The sequence below is a fragment of the Protopterus annectens genome, chromosome 12.part0 (assembly GCF_019279795.1).
Source record: "Protopterus annectens isolate FY-2018-M chromosome 12.part0, PAN1.0, whole genome shotgun sequence".
In the NCBI taxonomy this organism is placed as follows: domain Eukaryota; kingdom Metazoa; phylum Chordata; order Ceratodontiformes; family Protopteridae; genus Protopterus; species Protopterus annectens.
The window spans coordinates 1,089,394,918-1,089,406,625 of NC_056746.1; the positions used below are offsets into that span (position 1 = coordinate 1,089,394,918).

The 11,708-nt window shown below is 37.8% G+C and overlaps 1 protein-coding gene across 1 annotated transcript in view; it reads right to left on the minus strand.

The window, feature by feature from the left end:
- LOC122816990 (protein MTSS 1-like) overlaps nt 1-7,135 on the minus strand; it is a gene marked incomplete in the record, with an annotated part of 941,883 nt that extends 934,748 nt beyond the window's left edge. The window contains 1 exon segment of the mRNA XM_044090103.1: nt 6,528-7,135. Coding sequence (XP_043946038.1) covers nt 6,528-6,599 — 72 coding nt within the window.
- Nucleotides 7,136-11,708: the final 4,573 nt, after the last annotated feature.

The following is an 11,708-nucleotide window of genomic DNA, read 5'->3' on the forward strand; positions in this document are numbered from 1 at the left end:
GACTTGTACTTCTTGGACACACCCTCCTCTCCATCCAACTAATCAGACAGACCCACCGTCTACCACCACATCCCTTTTCTTTACTTAATTCTAACACAACTCTCACTACTTAGTGTTATATCTCCTTAGGCCTTTCCTAACTACCACTAGACAGCATCCCTCAACCAACTCTATCCACCATACCTACCCACAACTATATAAACACTAACTAAAGTACTACTCATTACCTTACTTGCATCTGTTATAACCTCTGCCTATTACTTAACCTCCTTTGAACACCTATTTAACCCCCAGTTCCATTACCCTACTAAGCAAACATTCACACAATCACTACCTCCCACAACATAAATATCCACACCTCCCACAATAACAAATATCCACACCCACTTACATACTTGCAAAGTTCCACAAGCTGTCCCACATAAAGTACTATAATCCCTCAACCAAGAAAGCTCAGTTTCTATTAAGTAATCTACATTACAAATTGCACATTCTAAGAAAGCAAACCTCACAAAATGATGACATCCATCCTAGCCCAGGTCCAGCCAGTGTCCTACCTACTGACCTTCTTACCTCAAAACCCTATATGACACTTAGCCCCAATAAACTCCCCCAACTCACCCCTGATAGCACATCTCAATATCCAAAGTGTCAACAATAAAGTTCCGCATCTCCATTCTCTCAGATATATACTCTTGACATTCTATGCCTCACAGAGACTTGGTTAAAGCCACAAACTCAAGATAATGAAATTATCCTACCAGGATATAATATATAGAGGCATGACCGTAAAAACGGAGAAGGTGGGGGGGTAGCAATTCTTTACAAGGATGGGCTACAAGTTACCACCTCACCCTATAATCCATCAGCAACCTTCCTACAGCAAACTATAATACTTGGTGGTGTCAATATTGACTGGAAGTGCATCAATACTGAGCATCCCACTTCACATATTAACTTTCATGGCTTCTCTCAGACCATCACCTCCCCAACTAGAATTAACAAACCAAAAAGAGAGAGTACCTTAGACTGGATACTTATTAATAATCACCACCACCAAACTTAAAGTAGGTATCTTCCCTAACGATGTAAGTGACCACTCGACCTATATAATAAGGCAAAGAACAGACATCTCACACCCATCATCAAGCAGGACTATACATTCCAAACATTTTAACCAAAATCTACTCGAGAGTGAACTCAGTGCCTGTGATTGGACATATCTAAAAACCCTTCCTTTGGACGAAGCTGTCCAATACTTTAAATTCTTAACCATCTTAGACCAGCATGCTCCCAAACGTAAAATAAGAATCAGGTCAAAACCAGCCCCATGGCTCTCTAAAGAAACCAGGCAAAAAATCCTACTTTGAAATAAAGCATGGACTGGGTGGCGAACTACTAAAAGCACATCTAATCAAACATTTAGACAATTAAACACAACTAAAAAAAATCTATACTCCTAGACAAAAAAAAAACTTTTACTTTAAAATACAGCAAACACACCAAAATAACCCACAATTCTGGGCAAGTATCAAACACAAACTCCTATACACAGGACACTAGTACACCAACCCCATGAGACTAACCTCCAAACTGCAAATGACTAACTCCTTCACAGAAGCCATCCAATCTCTAACCAGTAAGCTAGCCCCTGACATTTCTAGCCTCCCTACCCCTATGACTAGCACACTTCCTACCTTCATACTACAACCCAGCTCTACTAATTTCATTTTTAAACTCCTAGCTAAACTTAAGCCTTGTACCCCTTCAGATGACCAGATTCCAGCTGAATATCTGCAAAAAGCAGCAGCTTATCCCAATTCCATCCTGATAAATAGAACTATTAAGGAAGGATCCATCCCTGCCATCTGGAAAATTTCACACATAATTCCTCTACACAAAGGTGGGAATTCCAATGACTATTCAAACTATCAGCCCATAGCCCTTCTAGCCCCCTTTGCAAAAATAATGGAAAAATGCATCCATCATCAGCTAATAGACCATCTCACTCAACATAACATACTAGCAAAAACCCAACATGGCTGTAGGGCCATGCCACAGTACCACTACTGCCCTCCTATCCTTTACTGACACCATTAATAAATGCCGCAATAACAATATACTCTCTTCAGCTCTATTTATCAATCCAAGGCTTTTGATGTGGTAAATCACACCTTGCTTATATATCTACTCAAATCACTTAGATTCTCTATCGATAAAATGGTTCACTTCTTACCTGAGCAACAGACAACAGGCAGTGCTCTATGAGAACATGCCAGTTACACTGGTGTACCCCAAGGCTCCATTCTAGGTCCCCTTTTTTCAATTTTTATTAATGATCTCTACTTAACTATTCCCAATGCAACTTGTATGCAATATGCAGATGATTTTACATTAATCTGTACAGCTAAATCTGCATCTGAACTGCAATCCCAAACCCAGAAGTTTTTTTTTTTTAACATAGTTGAGACATGGTTCAGGAAGCGCTGCCTCCTTTTGAATCCCAAAAAAAACAAAGCTCCTGCTCTTTACTCCTACTCGCAGGTCAACACCAATAGACTTCTCAGTCATCTCTAATAATGGCACCCTCATATCGCCAGACTCTACCACCAAACTCCTAGGGATCACAATAGATAACCTTAACTTTGATACCCATATTAATAACATTATAAAATCAGTTAACGGAAAAATGGGCTCCTTGTAGAGACTCAAACCCTTCCCAACACCAAGAACTACCATTGCCCACTCCCATCTAAGCTCTACTCTTCTGTGTCTCACCAATATATACCAACCTATCCAAAAATAATCTTCTCAAACTAGCTACCTCCTATAACAACATTGCTAGATTTGCCACTAGTAAACCCTTCAGAACCCATCACTGTCATAATCTCAAACACCTTGGGTGGCTTGAACTACAGAAATCTGCTTCAACTCAACCAGCTTACTATTGCTCATAAGATCCTTACCCAACCTAACAATACTCCAATACACTTAGACCTCATAACCCCTTACAGAAATCTTAATGCCTTGCGTTCAAATAAACTCCCAAGTTAACATCAATAAGTCTAACAACATGGCAGGGGACACATTGTTCTCAAATTCAATTGGGAAAAAATGGAACCTTCTACCTAGTGAACTTACGTCCCTTCCTTCCTTTCCACTCTATAAACAAAAACTGAAAATGTTCCTGAATACACACTGGCTACGCCCTTGTAGCAACCCTGACTAATCAATAATTACTACTGCTACTAACATCTTTTTTCTAACTCTACTCTCTCCACTAAAGTAATGCCCTGTAGTGTAACAAGAAAGCATATATGCAGAAATGGAAAACGGTATTAGCTTCTAATGTATGTAAATAATTAGCTCTAAATATTCTAAATAGTTTTAGGAACTGTGTAGATATATTCACCTACGTCTATTTTGTGCAACATAAAATCTTGTCTGATATTTGTCTTAGAGCTTTTCTCCCCAGGCCTCTACTGAGAGTGGACATATATCCAGTTGGACTAGCCTGGTTAACAAATGTAAAATAAATAAAAAAAAAAGTGGAAACACTAGTATCTAAATCAACCAAGCTTTCCGAACACTGTAAGGCAGACAACACATGGACATCCCTATGGGTACTATGCAGAGGGTCACTAATGTAACAGCAGCAAGAAATCCCCACCATTTACTCTCTCAATACATCTCCAATACACAAGAGAATCACAATTCATCATCAAGCTCACAGTAAGTTCAACTTACCAACCACCACTTTTGTTTTTTTTTTTTTTGTTTTTTTTTTTTGGGGAGGGGGGGGCATTCATTCTGACAGTGACCGAAGCTTGAACACCGCTACATAAAAAGTTGTAAAAGACTACAGAGCACAAGAATGTAACCATGGAAAGAAAATCAAAACGTACTGCAGAACCTTTCCACACTTACTGGCTTGACGTTTAACAGCAAGGTTGTAAGATTTGCTAGGAAATGGACTGGATATCAGTACGATGGAATATTTGCAGCAACCTGTCTGCACTGTTTTCAGAAAAACACACACACACACACACACACACACACACACACACACACACACACACACACACACAATAGAAAAACATGAAAAGACAAGTACTGTATAACATAACACACTTGCCTACAATCACCATGTAAACCACTTACATGTGCACCTATAATCAACACGTATACAAAGATGCATGCACACATTAACTAGACTAATGAATGAAAATACTCTACTTTGAATGTGGACCAATACCCAGGTTTTGTGAAAGATCAAGTGTAGACAAAAATCTAAGGTACTCGCCACTAACAAAAACCAGTTAAACGAACACAATTACAACTCACGAACCATTATCATGCAAGAGGCATGTGTAAAATTGATAAAACTCAGCATTTCGAAGCTAAAGTTACATTCATTATAGTGTACTGTTGAAATCCATCAAATGTTGCGATACCAATTTTTCTAACCTCCTAGCAAATCAGAGCATAAGAAGGGTGTGGTTATTTTCATGGATTGCAAATCTCAGAAGGCACAGACAAATAAGGGAAATATGTAAGCAAATCTGTTTTCACTACATCAGAACACAAACCTCTTATGTGACAAATGAATAAACATGTCCCATTAGAATGTACAGATGTGTGTGCAAGGATAACCACGTCTCTGAAAACACATTTTGACACTTCTCACTCACACCCAAGTGCTGCATGCATCACTGTGAAGAAAGGATGTCCTGTATTCAGATTCAAAACACCTGGAAGTCAGGAACAGATTAGTATATTTATTTCATAAAAAAAAAAAATAGACAATGAGGATTAAGTTTTACTAAAATTCCTCAGTTCTACTAACCATCTGAACCACATAAAATCCAACCTCCTCTAGGCACATTTTAAACAATATAGTTTACTGTTTAAATAAGAGTACAGTACATTATTCAAATCATTTGTAAATAATTTTGAATGCGAGTTCTTGTATCTTAATTAATATGAATTTGCAAAAAGCCAGCAATTATTTCCAAAAAATGTAATGTTTTAAAACAAGAGTGAATACGTGTGTATCCAGTTTCGCGTGAAGTACATCTGAGACACTTGACATGCTCTATTGCCAGACTCTCTGCAAGTACATAATGTCAAGTTGGGGTAACTCTGAAGACAGAATAAAATCAAACAAATGTGTTAAAAAAACAAACAGTCTAGAATCACAATACTCCCAACATGCTCATGTGACTATCACATGCGGCATTGTTCAGTGGTATGGAACTTTATATACTGAACTTTTAAAGAATGAAAGACAGGCTTAAAAAGACAATATATATATATATATATATATATATATATATATATATATATATATATATACACACACATATACACCTCTATCTATATACATATATCTATATATAATGCGTATGTGTGTACAGAAAAACCTGTCCCTGCTATAATGTTCATGCACACCCGTTGATGTCAAGTTTCTCATAGCTTTCTGTAAGAATCATTAAACATGCTAGTCATAATGCTGACATTCAAAAAAGTGTGAGACATATTAACATTCCACCCTACGCCCCAGGCTTCATCTCTGCAAAATTATAGGACAGAGATTAAAGTGAAAACTTGACTGTTACGGATTTCTCTGAATTTGAGTAAGTACAAAAGGATGCAATTAAAACAAAACACTGCCTATAACGAAAGTAAGACAACACACTGCAATAGGGAACTTATCTTAATCCTGCAACGGACTTGTCATAACACTGCACAGAACACCAGCAAATGTGTGTCACTCCCTGCTCACCTGGCAGCACTACTTTAGCTGGTTTCATATAATCTACAGTGACCGTTGTCTACTTGATCAATATATGCTCTCTACACCCTGACATGATCAAACTATATACCAAGTATGGTCTTACATTCTTTCAGTAGCAAAAGAATACACGAGCAGCATTATTCTCCAACCCATAACTAATAAATAAGGTTTAGGAGGAGTTTGTATGCAGTCAGCAAAGTTTTCAGACTTTAAAATTCAAAATAGAAAATAAACACGTTTGTTCACATTAAGCATTAAGTGTGTAACGCAGTTGAAGAGTTATCACACAAGAAAACTACGTCCGTGATCATTTATCTCGTATTGTAGTGAACCTTTTCATCTCCTAACTTTTATATACAAAGACTCAATGAGAGACTATAAAAATGTTTCCAAAAACAGTCGGCCACCAGAAATATTTTCTAATTCAAAGTTAACTTAAGGTTCGCTTTAACTACTTGAACTGTAAAGAAAAGAAAACGTCAAGAAAATTAGACAGTAAGCACACCAATGAAGGTACAGTGTGAATATTGCAAAGTATAAATAAAGCATCAAAAACTACAAAACAATAATCCTTTGATCATGGGGATTTCTTGCTCTGTACCCCAGCCCATATTAACACCCAAAACCCGTAGGTAAGGGGACAGAAGGGACCACATCTTCAGGGGACCAGACAAGGAGTTTTAACTGGCACGCTGGCAAAATCGGGTGTCAAGGAAACAAACTTTCTCACCTTCATATCATTCATTATAGTTTGGAAAAGCCCTCCAAGAGCGCTACATTCCCTTTCCATTCCAGCATCCATTTTTATATTGTCCAAAATGTACAACAAAATTGGCTACGATACAATCCTCCAAAATAAAATAACTCCAGACAACAAATCTCCAGTAGAAAGTTAAAAGAATTTTCAAAATCCTGAGCCGCACATTGTTTCGGGAACGAAACCCAGTCTGGGGGAAGGGTGGTGAATCCTTGTTTTCCTTTTTCCTCCGTAGTTCCCAAAGACACCAAAAGCCTGTTGGTAAGGTTTGACTCCTAGCAATCTCGCCGTGTCCTTGTTCCCATGGTTCAGAATCCAGTTGGTACTGTTGTGAAGAAAAGGCCGCTGTAACTGCCCCCACCTGATGCTTGCTAAGCTGCTAAAGCTACCCGCAGTGTGACTCGATACTCCTCCAATACACAGCGCATTCGCATACAAACACACCCTCTCGGACACAATGTGCTTACACGTCTCCTCTGACTGCCGCGGATATCTCTGTCGAAACCATTTTGATATTCGCCCATAAGCAAGGGAGGAGCTCGGGAGCTCTCGACAACTATCGGTAATTCTGCGCCCCGCCCTCCCTTCGTCGAAGAGCTTCGGCACTTTCAAATTTGTCGTCCGGCTTGCGACTATTCGGTTATAATCGGTTATGTAGGTGTTGGGTTTCATTATGTTCGTTTTTCTCAAATAATAGTGATTTTATCTCGTTTTATGCTGTCTCTTATTTTTTTTTTTATTTTTTTATAATCATTGAGTATTAGCAGTAGGTGGATTGGACACTCTAACTTGGCCCTAGGTGTGAGTGCGTGCATGTGTGTTCCTTCTGTGGAAGGTTGGGCGCCGGGCTGGCAACTCGACACTGTAAAACTCCACTGCCAATCATGAGCGGACAGATGATCCGCTGTGGCGACCCCTAACCGGGTAAAGAAGAAGAAGAATTGAGAATAGCGGTATTAGAGTTTCATACTTATTTTTTCTGAAATGTATGTATTAACTTTGTAAGTTAGTTATTTTAGCATTCACGATTTTGGCATAGCTGTCAACTGTCCATATTTTCGCTGAATGTCCTGGCTTTTGCCTCATGTTTTTGGTCTGTTCCTCACGAAGGTTGTGGTTTTCTGGCAAATCACTGAGTATAGAAGTCAGTACCTAATGGCGTGTATTGAGTTTCAGACCTCGTGTCCTTCAAAAATGAGTGTTCATAGGTTCATAGTGTTAATGCAAATCGCGTTATTCTGCTGACTTAGCGACTTTAAAAATCTTTTTATTTTATTTTATTTTATTTTACATTTGTTTACCGGGCTAGTCCAACTGGATACATGTCCATTTTCAGTGGAGGCCCGGGGAGAAAAGCTCCGCTACAATTTATTTTATTTATTTATTTTACATTTGTTAACCGGGCTAGTCCAACTGGATACATGTCCATTTTCAGTGGAGGAAAGCTCCACTAACTACAACTTAACAAGTTAAAGAAAACATATACAGAATGTACAATATGAGACTTCGAGGGAGGAGATAGGTTAGATAATTTAAGAAATAGAAATAGATTATGATAGATCGAGATGAAAACCTGAAAGAGGAGAAGGAAACAATACTACTTAAGTAAAAATAAACAAAATGTACCAAATAACATACAAAATAATAATAGAAAAAAAATGTACTTTAAGCCTACGGCAGGATGTAATAGCATTCGAGTACAGTAAGAGATTTAGCAAAGAAAGATAAAAGTAAAGAACTTAATTACTCTATTACAACTTCATTGGAAGTTGAAAAAATATTTATGCCTTTATTACATATGGAATAACAGAAACAGTTATATAGAGGATAATTTAGAGTGTTAGATATAAGAAGAAAAAGAATGGGTGTAAAGAATCAAAAAAGAAGGAGGTAAGAATGTTTAGTCAGGGTTATTGCAAGAGCAAAGCCAGTGGTTGGATAAGAAGAGTTTTAGTTTAGTTTTAAATAGTGGGAGTGATGTTTGAGTTGTGAGGTCTTGAGGTAGTTGATTCCATATTTTACCAACCAAGTTGGAAAATGTGGAGTCACCTGCTGTGTTATTAGATAGAGAAGTATGAATCAATATTTTGTTAGAGGAGCGTAGGTTTTTCAGATTGTTATAGGGTTTTATGAGGGTGGAGAGCATTGGAGTGTTGTCAGGGTGGTAAAGGGCTTTATGGGCAATTGTAAGTTGGCTAAATTGTATTTGGTGGAGTAATTCTAGCCACCCTAATTTTTTTAGATTGAAGCAATGATGAGTCCTGTATGGAGAGGCTGTAGCAAATCTGGCAATGTTGTTATATGATGTAGCTAGTTTGTTAAGATTATGTTTAGAAAGATTAGTATAAATAGGGGAGGCATATAATAGGGTAGATATTAAGTGGGTTCTAGCTATTGTAGTTTTAGCTTCTGGAGTAAGGAAAGATTTGATTCTATAGAGATAACCTAGTTTTCTGTTAGTCAATTTTATTGTAGAGTTAATGTGAGTGTCAAATTTTAGTTGATTGTCAATTGTAATACCCAGGAGTTTGGTGGTTTGGTCTGAGAGATAAGGGTGCCATTGTTGGATGTGAGTGTGAAATTAATGGAGGAGACAAGTGAGTGGGAGTAAAAATCAGGAGTTTGGTTTTCTTTGGGTTAAGGAGGAGACAATGATTAGAGAACCATTGCTCTATAGTAGTGAAGGTGTTTTGTGTGAGAGAATAAAGTTCCGACTGTGTTGTGGCTGAGGAAATGATGGTTGTATCATCTGCATATTGAATGCAAGTTGATAGGGGAGTGGCTAGGTGAAGGTCATTTATAAAAATAGAGAATAGTAGAGGACCTAAGATAGAACCCTGAGGGACTCCTATAGAGGTGGGGAGGAGATCAGAGAGATGGTTATGCCAGAGTACTGCCTGTTTTCGGTTGTCCAGATAAGATGTGAACCAATTTAAGGCTAGATTGTCAAGAGAGAGGGACTTGAGACGATGGAGAAGAAGTTGGTGGTTAACCTTTTCTTCCATTTAAAATCTCTGATTTCACACTGTGAAATTCTTTAGTAAAATACCTTTTAATTATTGTTAACTTCATTTAATGTAGCTTTTGTATACCATTGCTGGTATTCTGTTTTTTTTCCCTTTTGTCAAAAAAAAAAAAGTGAGAAAAGAGAAAAAAGTCTAGTTCCTTTAGTTTTGTGGTAATTGTGACTGGTTGTTTCTGTTACTTGTGATTATGGGGAAAAAGGCCCTACAAGTTTCAATTTATGTGTTTACTGTCTTGGGCGATATTGTAGTTGAGGGCCTCACCAGTTCGTTTCGCGCAGAAGTGGGCGTGTCGCAAATTGAGTGACAACCCAGTGTGCATATTTAATTTGCTTGTGCATACATGATATGAAAATATTAAATGTACACAAACGGTTAATACAGTATCGCCCAGCAAAGCTGTTCTTAGTAAAAGGTCCTGCCAATGATACTGAGGAATTGGCTATGACACCTGCACCAAAAAAAAAAAAGAGTCTGTTTGGACATTAATTGGGACAGTGAACCATTGCATTCCGACTCTGACAAAGAGAACTATAATGCTACACGGTAAAAAGCCTGATGACATGTGTTTTGACGGTTTCGTTTCTTTGCTGATTATTAGTATATATTATTAGTACAATAAAACTTGTCAATTACAGATGTTGGCAAATAGTTTACTGTTATATTTACTGTCATATTACAATGTCAAGTGCACTTTTTCTTCGGTTGTACATTCGGAGGGAATGCATATTCATGAAAGACATATCAGGGGTGGGTTTTGGGCGGGGCTTGCTAGTGCGCATCTGGTGAGGCCCTCAACTACAATATCGCCCTGTCTTGGACCCTTACATTTACAGGAAGATTGCGTGATTTGTCACGGCTTTAACCCTAAAGCATTAGTAGAGAGGAAAACAAATTGATTTTGAAAGGCTTGCTACCTTTAGTTGTCAGAGAGCCAATATCCGGAGCTCAGTCTCCTAAAAGCAGAAATTCCAAGTCTTCTTCTCTGAGATCTTCCACTACATCATCTCAGGTTTTTAGCGTATTTATATTTGTTGGCACTTATTTTTATTTGTGTTTCACTGAAGAAGGATATTACCGAAACCGGTTTGGAACATCAAAGTTGGATTTATGTATTGGACATTTTTTATGTCCAGTTTGTGGTTAAATAAAGCACTTGGAACTGTATTGCTGGCCGATGTGTTGTTTGGAAGTTTGGTTGGCCGTGCAAGCTTCGCGTGAGAGGTTTGGTGTTTTCTTTACAAAGAAAATAAGGGACTGAAAAATTCAAGGAGTATTAATGGTATGGTAGTCAAGAAAAGCTGGCTTTAATTGTAGATGATATTATTTTATATCTGATAAAACAAGAAAAGGACAGTTTGGTGTTGTGGAACATTTTGAGATATTTTCAAGTCTTTTTAGGATACAAAATGAATGAAGATAAAACAAAGGCAATAGCTGTAAACTAAGTACCCACACATGAATTGGTTCAGTAATACCCATATTTATGGGAACATGATAAAACTGAGTACTTAGGAGTATGGATTAAATAGAATTCTGTTATGGCAGCTAAGGATATATGGGAAGAGACTTAAAATATAATACAAACACTGAGAAATTGGAAGGTGTGTTTTATACACAGGTCAAGCATGTTTTTATCTTCCAGAAGAGAAGTTGTGGATAGCAATTAATAAAGAGTTGAAGGATTTTATCTGGGAGGAGAAGGCTGCAAGAGTCAAGTGGGATAAGCTGATCCTTCCAATAGAACAAGGCAGTTTGGGTTTACCCAATTTGAAGGGGTATTTCAGAGCTACACATGAAAGGCTCCTATGCATAGCATAAGCAGAAAGCTATACTTCAAGGTGGAGAAAGATGATGACAAAATGGGGGAAAACTCAAGAATCAAGGAGAGATGGGGATTTTGGATGCAGACGAGAATAACAATAAGCATACAGAATATGTATTTCTCTTATTTTTTAATGTATCTTTTTCTGTATATTAATGTACATTGTAGTTGTGGAGCTTTTCTCCCCAGGACTCCGCTGAAAATGGGCTTATACCCAGATGGACTATCCTGGTAAACAAATGTAAATAAATAAAGTACCAGAAAGTATTCTAAGAACTAAGCCAACACGGGAACAGAGAAAGGAGA